General features: G+C 40.3%; 1 protein-coding gene across 3 annotated transcripts in view; it reads right to left on the minus strand.

Annotated features, from left to right (window-relative positions):
- Positions 1 to 4906: 4906 nt before the first annotated feature.
- The window catches only part of BAZ1A (bromodomain adjacent to zinc finger domain 1A), a 66459-nt gene continuing 52899 nt past the window's right edge, over positions 4907 to 18466 (minus strand). For all 3 annotated transcript variants that reach the window (XM_041471929.1, XM_041471928.1, XM_041471927.1), the window contains exons 22-27: positions 11848 to 12095; positions 11514 to 11737; positions 9760 to 10229; positions 8583 to 8725; positions 6450 to 6537; positions 4907 to 5912 (exon numbers count right to left, since the gene is read on the minus strand). In XM_041471929.1, the coding sequence (XP_041327863.1) occupies positions 5722 to 5912; positions 6450 to 6537; positions 8583 to 8725; positions 9760 to 10229; positions 11514 to 11737; positions 11848 to 12095 (1364 nt within the window). In that variant the 3' untranslated portion in view covers positions 4907 to 5721. The remainder of the gene's footprint in view (positions 5913 to 6449; positions 6538 to 8582; positions 8726 to 9759; positions 10230 to 11513; positions 11738 to 11847; positions 12096 to 18466) is intronic.

The raw sequence follows: 18466 nt of genomic DNA on the forward strand, positions 1-18466 counted from the left end.
TCCACATGGCATGGTTAAACCAGGCAGCACAAGCACCCAAATAGCCCCAGACCACGATGCTGTGACACAGTGCTGGTGCAGCAGCTCTATGTTAGTCAAATAAAGACCCTTTCTCTCGTGGTTCTTTGAAATCAATCTAAGGAAAGAGACGAACAACAGCAGAGAAGACAGAAGTGAAAGCTGATCTTCCATGGCCATCAGCCAGCGTTTTGGAGAGTATGCTGTCATGTAACATCCTTGTAGGAAACTTGGCCCAATCAAACATTTCTCTCATCAAAAGCGAGTGACCTGAACAGCTGGATAAACGTGGTGAGCAAGCAGGGAGGTGCAGGCAGAATGCTGGAGCTTGCTGCCCTCTCCCCCCTCTGGCAAAGGCTGCAGGACATCGAGTGGGCTGAGCACCTCCAGCCTGGCCGGTGCTGTGTACCCAGAGCCGCTCACAGGGCAGCCGCTGATACAGCCCTGTCTTTGGAGACCCAGGAAACACTTTTTTTTCCTTCTTTCACCCCTAAAAAAATTTAAAGGTTGAGTTGCACCTAAAAATATATATTTAAAATTCATTTCAGCAGTTTTCCAGGAAAGAAGCACTACAAACGCAGGAAACTGATATATTACAGTAAAGAAACAAACCTAAATTTTGTCTCAGTACACCTTTTGGAAAACACAGGCAGTCTGTGGCTTTCTGCCCCAATAACGTTTCAGGTGTAGCTTGTATTGATGTGCATTTTAATGCACTCCAAAAAATGCCTTCCATTACCTGAAGGGAGCCTACAAGAAAGGTGGAGAGGCTCTTTTTAGGGTATGGAGTGATAGGACAAGGGAGAATGGCTTCCCACTACCAGAGAGCAGGTTTAGATTATGTAAGAGGAAGAAATTCTTCACTGTGAGGTTGGTGAGGCACAGGAACAGGTTGTCCAGAAAAGTTGTGGCAGTGTTCAAGGCCATGTTGGATGGGTCTCTGAACATCCTGGACTAGTAAAAGTTGTCCCTGCCCATGGCAGCAGGGTTGGAACCTGAGGTTCCTTCTAACACAAGCCATTCTCTAAGTTCTAGGGTTCATGAATTACAACCATTGTTTTAACAGTCAGTGACTTGAGCAGTTAAAAATCCCAAACTTTGCCTAATTATATACACATACATCCACAAATACACAAACGTATTTTAGGGATGATGCTACATCAGCATCCCTATTGGGAAACAAGGTAATCAGTTTACTTACCTGCCTTTATAATTCTTCTGATTTGCAGCACAAGTTATTTTACCTTTTGCATCAGTCTTAATCCAGACATCATCTTCAAACCTGAATGCTCTGAAATGGGAATCTTTCTTATTGGTGGTAATTGAAGATTCTCTGAGGAGTTTTTACACAGGCCTGATACTGGACATATACTCAATTGAGCACTTCAAAGGCAAGGTTTGAATAGCACTGTCTAAGGAAGCACCAAATTAAGGGAAGTGGGTAGCTGATGAAGGGCAGGAGGAAGAATACATCACTTGGTAGCAGGCTGAGAAATCTCAGAATATCCCCTTGCAGCAGGCTGGTTAAAGCACCAGGAGCAGCTCTGCAGAACAGATTATGTCACTGTTGTGGAGATCAAGGTACTTGAGCAGTGCAAAGGAAAGATCTCTCAGAGTTACAGCCAAATGCTGTACAAGAAACTTCCTGCAACTGTCTAGACACTGGCAACTTATTTAGGGTGAGAAGGCTCTTGGAGGGCAGAAATAGTCCTTGCTAGCCTCAAGAAGTGTTATCTAGAATCGCTGATCAGTTACAACAGGGTTTGCCAATAGGTAATGTGATCAGTGGTAGATATTATTTATTGAATACAAACAGATAAAACTTGGAAGAGACAAGATCGCTGCAGGGTAAGGGTTAACTCAGTGGTTACATCAATGATTCATAAACCACAAGTGTAATCTCCTAAATCCTAAAGTACCAGATTACCAGTGCAGCACAAACATGGTGCTGGGTAGGACTCCGGCACAGTCTGCTGTCCCCAGAGACCTGCTCCCTGCACATGTCCATCCATGGAAGGCTCTTCACCTTCTGCACTGTGACAGATGCAGGGACAGCTGGTTGTGGGGCAGCTGGTGACTGCAGTCAGTGGAGTGGGGCTGTTCAGGGTCTGCCTCCCTATAACTATATATTCAGGCTGGTTTTCAGGTGCTATGTACTGGTTTCTAATGCCCGTATTTGCTAAGATTATGCTAAGATCATCTTTTTTATTGTTAATACTAATGTTTAAGTGCTCTGTGCTGTCTTAAAACCTCACCCCTCCAACAAAAGAGGCATCCAGTAGTGGTGCTGGGGCACCGGCCCCAGCTCAAACCCCTCACAAAGGCTCAAACCTTCTCACAAAAAAGAGTGCTAGCTCACATCTGTCATGTAGGCTGCCAGACCAAAGCAACACAAGCTTTCCAGCATTGTTACAGGCTTCCAGAAATCAGACTTCCAGCAGGTGAATCTGACACTGGATATGTCAGTCAAGGTTATCACCTGCCTCCTAATGCAGGTGAAGTGACTTGATACAACAAGTCCCAGCTACACTGGTGTTGACACCTAAACATGCACAGTCAGTATCAGCTTGACTGCAGCCACCACAGAAGGCTAGAGCCAGCATTTGAAGTGGCCTTCTCCTTGTGACCTCATCATGCTTGGGAAGGAAGGGCTGCTTCTAATACCAGCAGTCACTGTAAGGATTGGTCTTGTGCATCTTCAGTAGCCTGTGGTGGCCAGGAGGTGAGCAAGCTGTCTTTGAGGAAATGCTGGTGTCTCCTGGACAAGAGAATCCATTGGGTTGGAAGCCCAAAGGGACTGGTCCCAGAACTATTGAAGAGTTATGTACCAAAAAAAATTAGAAGAAAGTGCCTAGGGTAGTTATTCAGCTCTGACATGAATGAAAGGGGCAGAATTTGCACAGCAGGAAAAGCAGCTGGTGTTGCAGTATCCAGATATATAGCAGGGTTAAGATCCATGGGAGCTACTGAGAAGGGTAAAATTGTTGATCTTGTTAAAATGCTTAGACCACAGATGCTACACTTGAAGCTCAATGAAGCCTACTGCCTGTTTTCTCTAAGAGTCTGGTACAGCCTCATTGAATCCAAGATGAAGCTGTTCACCCTCTCCATTTTGACACCTTTGTGAAAAACTTTGCTTGGAGCCCCTGAGAGATACTGTACAGATCTTACACTGATGGTAACATCGGGTGGGATGGCTGATCATGGTAACACACTTTCAGGGGGAAAAGATGGATGAGGAGCATGAATATTTCAGCCCCTAAGACCAGGAGGGAGATAGAAGTTAACTCCCCTTTTCCCAAAGGCCATAACAAAGATATCCTGACATAGCTCAGCAAAAGCATCACTGAAGTCTGAAAAAGCTTCAAAGGAAGTACCAGACCAGGCAGTCTGCTCTGAGGAACTTGGTTCATGCCCCACGAGCTCCATTAAAGCCAAGGAGAGTCAGAGCTGAGCGGCAGACAGGAGGATTTTAAGCACAGCTGTCCAAAGCAGAATACTACCTCCTGTATTTCACCTTCAGTGTATGTGAGTGAGGCCTCAGGCTTGCAAACTTAAAGGGAAATTTGTAACTTTGCTGAGCACAAGCATAGAAACACCATTGTCATAAGCAGAGATTTGGGTTGGACTGTTCCCACTTCCTCTATCCAAACCCAAAATTACAGCTGCGTTGTTGAAGGGGTGCTATTGAAGGAAATAACCCTGGAAAAAGACTAATAGGAATGAACAGCTGGGAGTAGGTTTGGAACAGAAATTATTTAAATTACATCTGCCACAGATAGACTTATTCAGCTCACTGTGCCCCTCCTCAAAATGCATCCACATTCAAGTCAATGGGGATTATTCATGTGAACAAGCACAACTGTTTGTGCAACCTACCAATCAGGACTTTCACAGCCTCTCAGGACTGGACAGATGCAGGGCTATCAAGTACAACTTATACCCTGCAATGAAGTCTTCTGCTGCTCATATTCCTTGCAGAATTTAGCATTCTCTACTGGGACCCTTTCTTTTGTGCAAACAAACAATGTCTCTTAAATCTGGACAGAGATGTCAGCTCTGAACTGACAGCTTTCTGTGGAAAGCTTCCACAGAAAATTGGAAGTATTAGCAGATGTTTCTGAATAACATCCCTCCCCATTCTCGTTCTTATAATTTTTAAAAATTATTTTTAAAAAAACCCCAACCCAACAACTGCAACACTTTGAACTGATCAGTCTCCTATCCACCTCCAGCCATTCCCTAAACTCAAGAGAAATGCCCATTCTCACCACCTCCAAGGCAAGGTAAGCACTACAGCAGCCAAAGAAAGCCCACAATTACATAGCAAGTAATTGTTAGGAACATATTCAGGTTGTAACCCTTTAACACAAGCTGCATAAACACGGGGGAAAAGATGCTGCTGCAGCAGCAAGCCTCATGTTTCAGTTTTTCCTACCACTCCCTCCCATCCCCAAACTTCCACTCCATACACCATACTCTGAGAAAAAGGTATCTCCAAGAGGGGAGGACTGATTTAAACCTATAAACTTAAACTGAGCTTAATACATTTTAATTAATAAATATTGAAAATAAAACTATCAAGCATACTAAGAATACTTTAAAGAAGCTGCTGGTCAACTGAACAAATCTTTGAGGTTTTACACACTAGAGATCCAAATGAAAGATCCGTACAACTTACACTACTCACGTTATGCCAGACATACTGATGGACACTTGCATCCCTCAGAGACCAGGTACCACAGTGGCTGCAGCTGCCCAGAGTGCTGGCTGGGGTACTCATATTGGAACCACATTCTGCTGTGCTGCCTCCAGCAAATTGTCCTCATTGGTAAATGGGAAGGCGGTGTAGCAGTACAACTCAAGAGGAAGTCCAAGCTCAACATACTTTGAAAAAATGTGTCATTTTATTTGTACACTTCCAAAGCTGAATGTAGAAATTTAAGAGTACAGTCCTGCAAATTTACTCATTGCTAGAAGAACTGCCAGGGACACGAGAAGGTATTTATTGGTTGATCATCAAGTCAGAGGGGAATAAACAAACAAACAAACAAAACCCCACCCTCCAAAATTTAAAAAGTTATGGGACTTTTTTTTTTGCCCCAAGTACAAATTTTATAAATACAAAACAAATTCACAAATTACTTTGAATGCTAAATAAATATCTACTTAATAAACTCAGACCGAATACCTCCAGCCAGCACTGGTACAGTACTTGAAAAGATATGCAGTTGTAGTCATTAGTGTTGAGAAGATATGCTCAAACAAATTTTAACAACACACACAGTTTCTTCAACTGTGCTACAGCAGAAGATTATCTCTGAGTTGATAAAGCCCTCAATACCACAGCTCCTACAAAATCTAGAGGATGAAACAATGTTATTTTGTGCAGGAAAAAGCAAAGTACTTCTGGAAGATATCTGGACACATGACTGTATTAAAAATGTACAAAACCTCTGTAAACCAGTACTGTATCCAGTACATCTATCAAAATTATTAGACACTGAATAAAACTGTAGCAAAGGTAATCTTTCCTACATTCTCCTGAGTGCTTAATATTATATTGAGAATATAGTGCAGGCCACGCTTCAAGGTGGTTAAACAGTTGTTATTGCTTTAAATAGACATGACGACTGCGTAATTTAACAATCCATTTTAATGAACATAATAAATTCCCTCAAATAATCCTTTGGAAGGCAGAGGTTAGATTCGTGACTTCTTCGCCGCAGGAGCGGTGTGGTCCACGTTACCAGATGTGATTGGAAGTCCAAGCTTTTGAGCCTGAATGTGGAAGAAAGCCTGAAGTCTAGTTCCAGCTTTTGCTTCACTTGTGTTACGAGGGTTGTATTCAAAGCAGTTCGAAAACATCAGCTCAATATCTTCAATAAATTCAGCTAGGGAATGAAATAAATTAATTTAGCATGTTTTAAGTCATCAAACAGCAGTCTGATAAACCAGTATGACAGCAATAAATTAGTACAGTGCTCCTATGCAGAGCTGCAACACAAAAATGTCTTTAAGCGTATCAAGTTTCTATCACTGTATCAGTGCTGTTCCGTGTCAACGTTCTTCAGTTTCTCTGACTAGCAATACAGGAAATACAAATCAGAGACAGGAACAACAGTACCTTTTCTAATTATTCCATCAGTGTCACTCTTTGGTATTAAAAGCTTGAGAACTACCGGAAGTTTCATAGCTGCCCATTTCTTATCTATCCATCATGTATGTTAGTAGGAAAGGAACTATGTTCAACAGATTTTATTTTAAAAAATATTAGTAATTGCTCTTTTAAAAAACACAAAACACACCACAAAACCCTAAAGCAAACACAATTTCAGCTTTCTAATCATCCAACACAGTTCTATTTTAGGACAAGCATTTAAAGTGAGAAACCATGGTACAATATACCCCTTTCAATAAATAATACTTACATGCTAACTTATATTCACATTTATTCACTTTTTCACGGATTATATTTAAGGCAATAGGTTTTTTGATTATATCATAGTAGTCCGGTACCTAAAAAAAAGATTCCAAACAAAAAGATTAATGGACAAGCAAATGGAAGCTTAAATTCTGCCTACATAAAACACTAAAGCAAATCATGTATGAGCAAAAAGCATTTATGTTTTGCTTTTAAATAAACAGAGGAGTCCTACACAACTACTTTCATTCCCTGAACTGAATACTAGTTTTCAGGCACTGCTTTTTTTTTTTCTATCATTCAAGTAGCAGATCACAACAAACATTAGCCAGCAATTTAATAAATAAATCTACTCCTAAATGCCCTGTGAACAACTATAAGAAAATTGCATGAGCAGATAAGCATTATGCTGTTCCATGTAGTTCCAGCTATTCACATCTGTCAAGTACAAAACTTATTTCCAATATTTTAGATTTTTAATTTTTCCTGCAATATATTACAATGTTAAAAGCTCTTTAATCATGAATAATAACCATTTTGACTCCACCACTATTCATTCAAAATTCAGAGATTCCATTTACTTGTGTTGAAGAGCAACAAGCAGAAGACGGTGCACAAGTACCAGAGAGAAACCACCACTCCAGAACAACTTCTATGGGATCAAGAGTCAGGGGAGGAAAAGGACTGCCTAACCTTTAAGTGTACTGATCATTTGGATCCAATTTTGAAATCCAGTAAGCACCAAGTCTAGGGTGACTGTCTCACAAAGTGGGGTGGGGCAAGTGAAAGAAAAAGGTATCTGATCCAAACATGACTTCCCCTCCTCCAAGGAAAAATACCCACATGCACTATCATGTATGTTTCAAAACCAAGTTTTTGATTATGGCCTGTAATTTTACTCTAGATCAAGTGCAACCTGCAAACGAACCTAAAGGAAGAATTACTAGAGAAACAGAATTAAACTGACATATTTTTAATTCCTTTTCTTTTAGGAGTGCTGTTATGTAATTACTAAAAGGAAAGGTATTTTTCTCTTTTTGGCTTGCTGTGCACTGCCCATTCAATGTATTCTTTACATTGTCTTAAAGGCAGTTAAAAGTTTAAACCAAAATATCTATCATGATGAAGAAAATCTGGGTCAGGTATGAATTTCTCCTTCCATCTATATAGACTATCCCTTAGTGATTGATTCAGGCAAACCAGAATGCACTGAATTCTAACAGTTTAGTTTCAGCACCAAAATTAAGTTGAATTCTCCATCCTTCCTTGCATTCACCAGATTCTTGCCCTTCCCAACATAACTCCAATACTCTAGTAGGCAGTCACTAATCTCCATTTCATTCAAAATTCCTCTCCTCCTCTATGCTCACTTTGTTCATTCACATTTGTACATCATTCTCTTTGTCCAGAGAGAGTAACCCTTCCAACTATTCGTGACTCTGAATTCAGCGTTTCAGGCCTTCATTAAACAGCTATCATTGCTAATTTTAGCAGAGCTCTTGAACACCAAACTCCAGATCCCCAAGAATGCCTGTGCAGAGTTGCCAGCCATAGCTCCAGCAGTGCCTTATAATGCACAAGCCAGCGCAGCCTGCAGAAAGCAGCTTTGGGAAGTTTTATTGTAGTAAAAACCTCTGGAGCATCACTTACTTTGGGTACCCATATTATCATGCAGTATTTTGAAATTTAAACAAGAGGGAAATTAAGAGTGAAGCTACAGAATCATCTTTTTACTGCATTATAGTTAGGATCAGCGTGAAGTTGTTTCTATCTTATTATTTATCACGTCTGTTCTCAGAACGTCTTTGCATAAATGAAAGATTAATTCAGCTAATTAATTAACAACCACAAGGTTACCATTAGAAGTCCTACTCTACTTATTTGGTTGGGTTTTTTCAAACCAAAGCATTTCACATTTTAAAATGCCCAGTGAAAAGCGTATTTAAAATTTTGCCAATACCACATCAATTGTAGAAGTTATTTCTGCCACCAAATATCTGAGCTGAAATGCAAGAGTTCTCCTGAATCCCACTGCTTGGCTCTATCCCCCTGTTTGCACCATGCTGTAAATTCCCAAGGTTTACCAGCAGCAAGCAGGACTCTCAGCCATTACTGCTCCCTCCACAGCTGTGTCAGTTACCTGGATTTTGGAAACCAGCTTCATGAAAGGCCAGCTGTCATCATGCCGCACCAGTTCCACTATGAGTTGTTCAAAAGCTGAGAGCTCATGGACTCCGCCCTGACGTCCTGAACTTCTCCTGTTCAGTACTGGAGGAGATGATTCTGGAAAAAAACCAACCCAACACCCCACCAGATAAAAATTAAAGCCTGACAAGTAAAATAAAATTTAAAAAAAAAAGAAGTTGAAACACCATTATTTTGGGATACTAAAACTGTAGTTTAAAAGCACAAGGCATGTAGTTTGGCCTAAAGTATTAACTATACTCCAGTCCTGTCATTTACTACTTAAAATGTCTCTCTTACACAAAATGCTAAGTACCAGGCCTTAGCTGAGTGCCTCCTCCATTGCCTTAATTTTGGACGTTATTTTTTTTCACTGATTTCAATCTTAAAATAATTTGTTAAATACTTGAAAAAAAACCCTATTAGAGAAAAACCACAATAAGCTGTCTGCTCCTAACTTTTACTTCCACAAAACCTCTATTCAGACTGGTTTTATCTGCTTTCAAGAAAAGTCAGCAGGGTAGTTAAAGGAAAAGCTCAGAAATTCTGAATAGTGACAGACAGAATCGGTGAAGAATACAAGGCTGCTACACTGGAGTGCATGCTCTTTTACACTCTTCAGTCTCACACTGGGTCCCTTTTGTTTTTAAAAGTTATTGCATCTTTCCAAGTGTTTCCTTACCATCTAAGTATTACCTTAACAAGCAAGGACACTGTTAGCCCTATACCAGGCAGACAACATTTTTCTTCTGGTAGCAGTTTCTTGTTCTGTGTGTATATTCCTAATTTCACTACCTTCCCCCTATTTGTGTTCTTCACTGTTTAATTCTTTAATAAAATAAAATCATAAAAGCTACAAGTAAACATTTGCAATTGTGTGGGTTAAGGCACTTCCAAACTTCGATCCATTTATTATAGAGCATATTGTGTGCAAATATGAAATTTCAAATATGGATAAAATAAATCTCAGATGGCTGAAAATTTTAAGGTTCACTTCTGTGAAAGACAAACTGTCTCACTGGAAGTGGCAAAACTGCCTTCAACCACTACTCATAGTCTCCATGCTCTACCACACAAATATTTTAGCAAGGACCAGAATGTGGATTTTGCTGTGATAAACACTTTTCTCTAACCTGTAGATTGTCGTTTTCTGCCTCTTCTCTTGGGTTCGGCAACAGGAAGAGAAAGCTTTGAAGCAGAAACCGGCAATTTCCTAAGCCGTTCACCGTGGTCTGCAGAATCCACAATTCTAAACCCAAGAGAGTGGGAAGGGCTGTTTCCCAGTGTGCTATCAGCTCTCTTTCTTCCTCTTCGTCTTCTTCGAGGACCAAGTAACTCCACAAAAACATCTGCTGGTAATGCACTTTGGCTCTGACGAGTGGTCCGGCTATTAAGTCTTAAAGTGGGCTTTGTCACTGCTGAAGAGGCTGACTTTATGTTTCTTAAACCCCTTCTGGTCACTTTGGATGAAGATTCAATTGGCTGGCTCCGAGAAGCGTATCTTGCCTGACGCTGGCTGTTCTGACTTGAGAATGGATTGTTGAGCTTGGCTGCTCTCATTTTTAATGGAAACTTGACCTGAGATCTTCCTTGCTTTGATGGGCTACAAAGTGGAACAGTTATGTTTATTTATTCCAAAATTCCATTCATCTCTTTTCCCTCAGTTTTCTAATTCAGCATTTAAAAACCCCAGCCATTCAAGGTTGAACTGGTAAGCAGCTGCCTTGCAACCTGATGCAGTCAGTCACCCGTAATTACCGTTACCTTAAATACTCCTCTGGGGTCTCTTAATGAAATATTACGTGGAGTACACACCTTAAAGAAATGTTCAGAATTCTGATCACCTTTGCAGCTTATGCAACAGGAATACATTAACTGGAGCACCAGCTGTCAATTTCTTTAAATCACTTATTTCTCATAGCAAGTCCTAACTAGTAGGATTTCTGAACATTATTATCAGCCACATACATAAAATGTAGTTGTAAAATGCTACTTATAAGAGTTATGCTCTACTCAGAGTTTATAACTAATACTCAAGACTCCCCTTCCTTTACAGGGAAGAGACAAGATCCCAGAGATAAATTTATTACCCGAGGACATGCACATTCTCTCCAACTACTGAATCTCAACTGTCAGAGCTACAAATAACCTTGCTTTAGTCAATTCAAAAGACTACAAAAAAAGAGAAGAAAAATACTCTGAGATCAGAAAAGTTTCCTTCAATTTTTATGTTGCTGGCATGTGCATCAAATCAAATTTTTTACTGAAATTATCACTTTGTATTATTTAGTTGATTGTATAGCGTTTTTTGGTTGGTTGTTTTTCAAAGAGGTTTTCTTGGGTTGTTTGTTTGTTTGGGTTTTGTTTGTTTTGGTGTTGTTATGGTTTTGCGGGGCTTTTTCAGGGGTAAGGGTGGTGTGGTTTGCTCGTTGGCCTTTTTAAAACAGCTACTGCATTAGTCCTCAAGCCTTCCCAACGTCATGTGGCCTCCTCTGACAGATTGTTTTCTCTAATGTTCTAAGGCTGTATGTATCTAGTCCTCCAAAATTCAAAAGTGGACAAAAATAACTCCAGATTTTCTCCAGAAAACTTTTACTGTTTGAATGTCTCTACATTCAAACAGCAGCTGTACAGAACTGAAGCTCCGATGGCCTTCTCTCACCCATACATTCAAAGCCGGAATTTTTATCCTGAAAAGTGAACCCAAGTCCAGTGGCCCTAGCTTTTGTCAGTATCAAATCTTTTGGTAAGAGCCAAATTCATAACAAGCTGCCATTTTTCTAAAAATAAACATCTTCTTCAAACTAGAGTTTCAAGATATGTGCTTATGTGAGCAACTACTCCAAATAATGATCAAGGTGATATTTTAACAAGTCTATCTATTTACCTTATCTCTTCCTCCTCTTGCGATTCATCCTCCTCATCTTGCTCTTCCTCATAATGCTCCTCCTCACTTTGTCCCATCTCATCATAGTTTGCCTCTTCTTCCCCTTCTAGTTGTTCAGCAGTCTCTTCATCACTTTCCACAGAAGGTCTCTGTCTGGAGGAGAGGCGTCTAGAGCGCTGTTTCGGTCGGCACTCTGGGCAAAACCAATCTCCTTCAGGAATGACCTAGAAACAGAAGGGGCAATGAAGAGAAAAAGCATTAGCAATATACAATTATGTTGTAAGAACTATTCAAGTTCTGTGTGAAAAGGAAGCAGTTCTTCCTCCTGAGATACCTTCAGCTTGGGCCTGATGCAGTACGTGTGATATCCTCGGTCGCAGCCGTCACACAGCACCATGCTTTCTGCATCGCCCTTCTTCCGACACACTTTGCAGCGAGCGTTGAGGATGGACTTGGACCAGATGACACTTCGGTCCAATGTCGACAGGTGAAGGAAGACTTGGGACAAGCTGGTCGAAGAAAGAAGGGACTCTCTCCAGCGATCCAAAACTGTTTTATAGGACCGTCCACCATCACTGGCATCTTCCATTGAAGAAGGGGATTTAAAAAAAAATGAGAAAAATGACAAATCCCCACAGAATTATCAAACTTTTTTTTTAAAGATCCAGGTTATTCTAGAATAAGAGGTAATAGTCTGACTGTCAAACAGACAGCAAGTAGCAAACTGAGATAGTAATTCAACCTTTGTCTTATCTCTTCAGTATGGAGTATTTTCTCCATAGTTTCCAACATGCTGGAGCTTTAAGATGTTACTCTTCAATACCTATTCAGCTTAGAACTTGCACACACAGAGGTCATTAATAAGACAGTAAACTCAGATATCAACCTGGAACCTTAATTTGATTCAATTTATAAAGTATAAAACATTACTTAAGATCATGAAAAAAATGATCACATGTCCAATTTACCTTCCTTTGTATTTACACCTGGAAATCTCAACAGGTTTAAGTACCTGAAACTTCACTGGCAAAGAACAGCTTGAAGGGCACTTTTCACCCACACTTGCTCCAGCACAGTGTTCCAGAGAGCCTTTCAGCCCTCTGCCCATGCCTCACTGCTCTCACTCCTGCCCTGCACTCTGCCTTCACAAGCACCTGCATCTCTGTGCATCTGACCACGCTGGGTGACTGACCAGGATGAAATGTAACTGTTTCCTTAATACCTTTTAAGCAACATAGCACACAGGAGGGACCTGTGGTGCACATCAAGTCTCAAACCAAGTAACACCTGAGTCCCTAGTTAAGTTAAAAATAACCAGGGAAGGGAACAGGGGTGAGAAATTAAATGGTATTTTCAAATAGTTTTGGGTTGCAATCCAGGCCATGGAAGCAGCCACAAAAACACACACACTGAGTAATGAGGGGGACAGTACTGAATGGGGAATAGGCAGCTGGGAACTACAGAAGCAAACAGGCTGTTTGAGAACCTGAGAGAAAATAGAAGGTATACATGACACCCTGCACTGCTGCTGCTGAGCAGAAAGCTGATTTCTTTATTGAAGCTGAAAAGTTATTTCTTGCATTTTAAAGTAAGAGGGTTTGAGGACAGGAAGAGACCATGCAACAGTGCTTTTGGTTATAGAGATGTCTGCAGACTTCCCTTCTAAAAGTGATAGTCCAGCTACTACTGTGTGACCTCAGTTGATTAATGATGCACTCCAGTATATAATGCCACCCTGCCTGCTGGACTACTGACAGTGGGCACATGAATGGCCCGTGATGCACCTGTCTGCCAAATGATTTATTCTCATGAATAGGAAAATATCTAATAACAAATAAAATGAAAGAACAAAAATGAGACTAATTGCTCTCCTGGCAAGGCCCTTCTGCCTTCTCATCAACTGGCTGCCAGGATTTGTCTAATCTTGCATACATTTGCATTAGCAGCAAGCAGCACAAGAGAAGTGACAGGAGAAGGCAGAGGATAAACAGGCAACACAGCTTCATAAATAAAATACAGCCACTCCTGAACTGCAAACCTGTATTTCCTAACATTTCCTATTACTGAGACTTTAAGCTTCCCATGTTAAATTCAGTCTTCTGAAGACAGCAGACAAGGTCCTTTTCACAGTACTGCAGTATATCTCCATGTATTTTCTTTTATTAAGTAAGAAAATTAAAATCACTTAAATCAGATTTTTACTGTAACTCTTACTCTTAAAGGCACTTTATCTTAAGCATATATATATAGCCTGACGAGCATTTCTTGGCTAACAATGACAGCTGGATCATTATTACTTTTATTTGGAGGTTATTTTCAGCCTGGATTGGCTCACCAATATAGTTCATTGCACAACGCAACAAATATACTGTGATTGTGAATTTGCAGAGCAAGTAGAGATGAAAATTAAAGACCACAACCTGCTTTAGCATGCCCTTCTGCTGAAACAAACAAGCCAAACAACACCCCTGTTTCAGATCCCAATTTGTAAAGTAAGAATAACACTTTTTTCTTCCATCCATCATCTTTCTCATTTATATTGTTAACTCAGAGGGAGAAATGGCCTCTTTCTTTGTGTCTGAGCAGCTCTACACTGCGCAGTGGGATACCCTTCTGTCAGCTAAGTCCTCCAAGCCTTGCTACAATGCAAATGAAGTCATTTGACAGATCTATGCACTCATCTATCAATAGCTAATTGAGTTCAGGGAAGGGTTTTCCATTTCAGTTTTTCTAGAAAGGATATGCAGTTGCACAATGCTGTGGAGTTTCAGAAAAAATGGAAACATTAAAAGAAAGGGGAAGAAAACCCCAAGATTATGTGAATAGGCAGATTTTGATCCCAAAGTGAAAAAAAAATACAGTTCTTTATTTCTGGTTGCAGAAACCTTTTTCTTCATTTTAAGTATTTGAGCTGTATTTGTTTCATGTTTAAACCTTTGGCTTCACTACCTTCAATGTAAGGAACTGGCTACAAAATTAATTAAGTAAAAACAGTAAAAAAAGAAAACCTGATAAAATATTCAATGCTTTCTAATTCTTAGTAATACAAGTAACATTTAAAATTTACCATCTCTCTGACTAGTCTTGTCTTTCACTCTCTTCCTCCTTTTATACCCCCAGTGGTGCCTTTCATCATCTTCTGCATTACCTAACATTAAATTCATAGAGTTATTTCAAATACCTTTTTGAAGCACGGCAGATTATTTTTTAATTAATTTTTATATTCCATAAATGTGTAGTCTAAAAACATGACTTGAACTGGGAACAGTGGTTCTCATTATGTGCAGACAGTGAAGGCAGACAGTGAAGGGTAAGGGAGTACTGTGCAGGGAGGAATTGCACATCCCAGTGTTCACTCTGACTCCCAGTACAAACAGAATGCTTGAACTAAAAGCTCTGAATCCTACCCTGCCTTACCTTTCTGTCCATCTCTGGTGCAAATGCCACAGGAGCAGACACTAACCACAGCTTTCTCTCTCAGCAAACAATTTGTTTGGTCTGTGCTACCACAAACCTCCTCACAGCTCAAAAAATGTAGCCAGGTTATGGGCACAGCTCTCAAGGACCAAGAGAATTAGTTCATCAGTCCACTTGAAACATGTATTTCGGGTGTTTTTGTGCAGGTGTGTTCTCAAGTATTAAAATGATTAAATTAACCTCTCAGGAAGGAAGAGCCATGGTCAACCTCATCTGCTCCGATTACAAGGCACCTTCTTTGACTGTCTTCTCTGAAGAGTAAACAAAAATTCTCTATCATAAAAAGCCCATTTCCACCTTTGCTGCCTCTGCTCATGAAACTCTGCAGGGAAGTAATAAAAGTATAATAAAAAAGTATGTGTATATACCTATCATATCCCAGAATACTGTTGGAAGATGTCTGATGCTATTATGAGGACAATTATAAACAGGAAAGGAAACAGCTTTGGGAGTACAGGAAACAAAGATAAAATCTAAAAAGAAAGGAATTGAATAAAGACAAGCAAAAAGGAACAAAAAAAGTTGGTTTTGGTTTTTTTCTGTCACGCAAGAAGTGCATGGTACAAGTTACAAAGCAGGCAAATGGTTCCCTCCATCAGTCTCAAAGGTGCTCCCATGAATTAGAATCCAACCTTTTGCATGGAAATCGGAAGGATGCTTAAATGACTGAAGTCCTGAACTAGTGCACAAGGCAGACTTTTTTTGTGGATGCCTCACTGAACTCCAGGACAACCAAATCACTTCATCATTTTATACCTCAACTTTCACATCTCTGTAAAAGGAATGATGAGACCTATTACTGCACTGCAAAGCATTTTGAAATGCAAGGAAGAGTAAATTTATATCAAAAAAGAAGCAAAATTCATAATAAAAACTGCTTGTATTTCTTCCTTCTCAAACAATTTTTTTCTGAGAAGCAGGACTTCAGAGTTTCCTTCAAACAATTATTAAAAAAAGAAAAAGGCTTTTTTACATCTTAACTCTGAAAATTTTGCAGGAAAACAAGATACTGTAACTACACTCCCTCCTTTCCATGAGTCTCCTGTAAAATTACCTTGGGTTGCACTGAAGGAAGAAAAACTAAATTTTCATAGTAATATTTAATGAAAAGATTTCAAAAAGACAGTTCATAATTAAGAAATGCATACAATGTAAATCACGTTACATTTGATCACCAGACAACAGAAGATTAGTGGGCATGTAGCAGCTCTGTGAGGCTGAAGGGGCCATTTCTGGGGTTTCCAGATCTCCTTTCACATTGCTATCTTCTCTGTCAGTCTTTTCTTGCTCTTCCACTTGAACATTTGGTATGCACCTCAACTCTAAACCTATCAGAATCACCAGCAAGGCTCTTGGCAGCCTGATAGAGCCTCAAACAAAAACGGAGCCGAGAGGAGCAGCTGGTCCTTTTATTGCTGTGCTGGGTCCCTTTGTCTGCTCTGCACCCTGGAGGCCACCAGCATAAACCTGCCAGTGACTGCAGGGAATTTCAGTGTGCTGGCTTTAGGACTAGCAGCCATAAATGAAAACTAAAAATTGTTAAGTATGGCTCCATTCCCTAATAGGAACAGAGCAGATAAAGGGAGGGAGAGAGAGGGCAAAGAAACTTCGCAGTGAAAGCAAGAACTGAAATAATGACAAAGACAGCATTTTCAGTGTGGTTTAAAGCAGAAATGCAGGGGACTCTTTTCACTACAAGTGTTCCCTTCTATTGCTACAAAAGCACAACTCACAGCACTTGCTTGACTTCCAATATTTTTATTTCAATGGTAACTCAATCAGCCAAAAAAGTTGGGATGATCAGATTGAACATGAGAAACAGATATTTTGTTTAAGGGGGGAGTTCCCTTACATAACTGGAACAACTATTAAAAAAATCCCTCCTATTGGAAAAAAGAAAAAAAGAGAAGGATGAGTGCAGAGACACAGTAATCTATGTAAGAACAGTCAAACAAAACAAAAAACTCCTCAAACTAAACCCCAGCGGTTACAAACTTTGAGTTAATTTCTAACATCAGAAAACTGTTGGTCACACTCTAGAGGGGTCAGGGAAAAAATGCATCACAGCTTTGAACACACAGCAGTCCTGAAAAACAAGTGTCCACTTTTCATTAAAAGCACTACGAACACCTCCTTGTCAAGCTAAGTAGAGAACATTTCTATGTCTGTTGTACATACACAATCTTGCCTTCATTCAGATTCACCTCCTGCTAAAAGCAGCCCATTACGCAACTGAAAACATGAGACATTTGGCACCAAAAAGCAAGAGGGAACCTGACACTGTCACTTAATGATTAGGGCAGCAAGCCAGACCAGAGGACACCTGGGATCCTTCCTGCTCCTCAGCAATGTAGGTTATTCTATACATTACTGTAATCTTAGAGCAGTAGCATTTTTCACAGCAGAAGAGATGCACAGGCACATTACAGTAAACAAACATCAGAGATTTAAGACATGCAAAATGCATATATTTGCTTTCCTTATATACTCCCTTTGTCACTCAGTATAAAATGCCTAAGAGAACAGGATTTCCAAGTTAAAAAAAAAGCCAACCCACCATCACTCCAAAGGCAAGGCAAAAACATGAACCAACATAAGATTATGGCAGAGTTGAAACCACCAAAAATAAGAAAGTTTTTTAGCAGTCTTCTTTCTCTCCAATACTTCTGGGGCATTTTTCTTCTTTTAGTCTTTCTCCTCTAACACAGGATGCATGGCCACAGCCTGCTAATAACCACGGTTTTTCCCCTTAGGAGAATAGTCAACTTAAAACTGTCAGCAAGGGACTGTCAGCAAAATACTCACAGACCTCGTATGGAAACGGAGGCATATAATGCACAATGTATTTACAACTTGTACATGAAAAGTAGGACAAATGCTAGAGGCACTGTCAATTAACTGCTGCACAGGTTGCAATCTAGTCATATAGCAGGAAATAAGCTGTATCATGCCTGGCTTGGAAAGTGCAGACATATTTGAGTTGACTAAACACTCAGCCAAGTAAAGCTTTTAAACAGCTGCGGTTTCAACTATTCCTGTGCTCTCCCCTTTCATCTCAGTCATTTGCTGCACTTCCCTCTTCTAGAGGTCATCACACTGATATCAAAAGCTTGTGGAAGGGAACCCATGCCCACGTGTCAGTCTCTGGCACAAATCTAGCTCAAAGCCATCTTCAGTGGCAACTGATACCCAGACAGCAGGCTCCATGCAGGAGCAGCCAAGATGCAGAAACAACTTCAGGTCAACTGCGCCAACAGGGCATTAACATCTTGTGTTAACACACCAAAACCTGCATTTTTGTCTAACTACTACAGCAGAGTCTGCCAGAGCAGAAGGATTTTATACACAGTGACTTTCAGAGGAGAGTATCAGTCTACCAGGGTGCGTAGCAGTTGCTGCTCTGGAGGACCCTGGAATGCACTGTGCTGGCAAACAAGAGGTGAGAGGCAAAGCAGCCCAGCAAGCACAGAGCACAG

The sequence above is a fragment of the Pyrgilauda ruficollis genome, unplaced genomic scaffold, assembly GCF_017590135.1.
Source record: "Pyrgilauda ruficollis isolate IOZ18807 unplaced genomic scaffold, ASM1759013v1 scaffold28, whole genome shotgun sequence".
NCBI classification, from domain to species: Eukaryota; Metazoa; Chordata; class Aves; order Passeriformes; family Passeridae; genus Pyrgilauda; species Pyrgilauda ruficollis.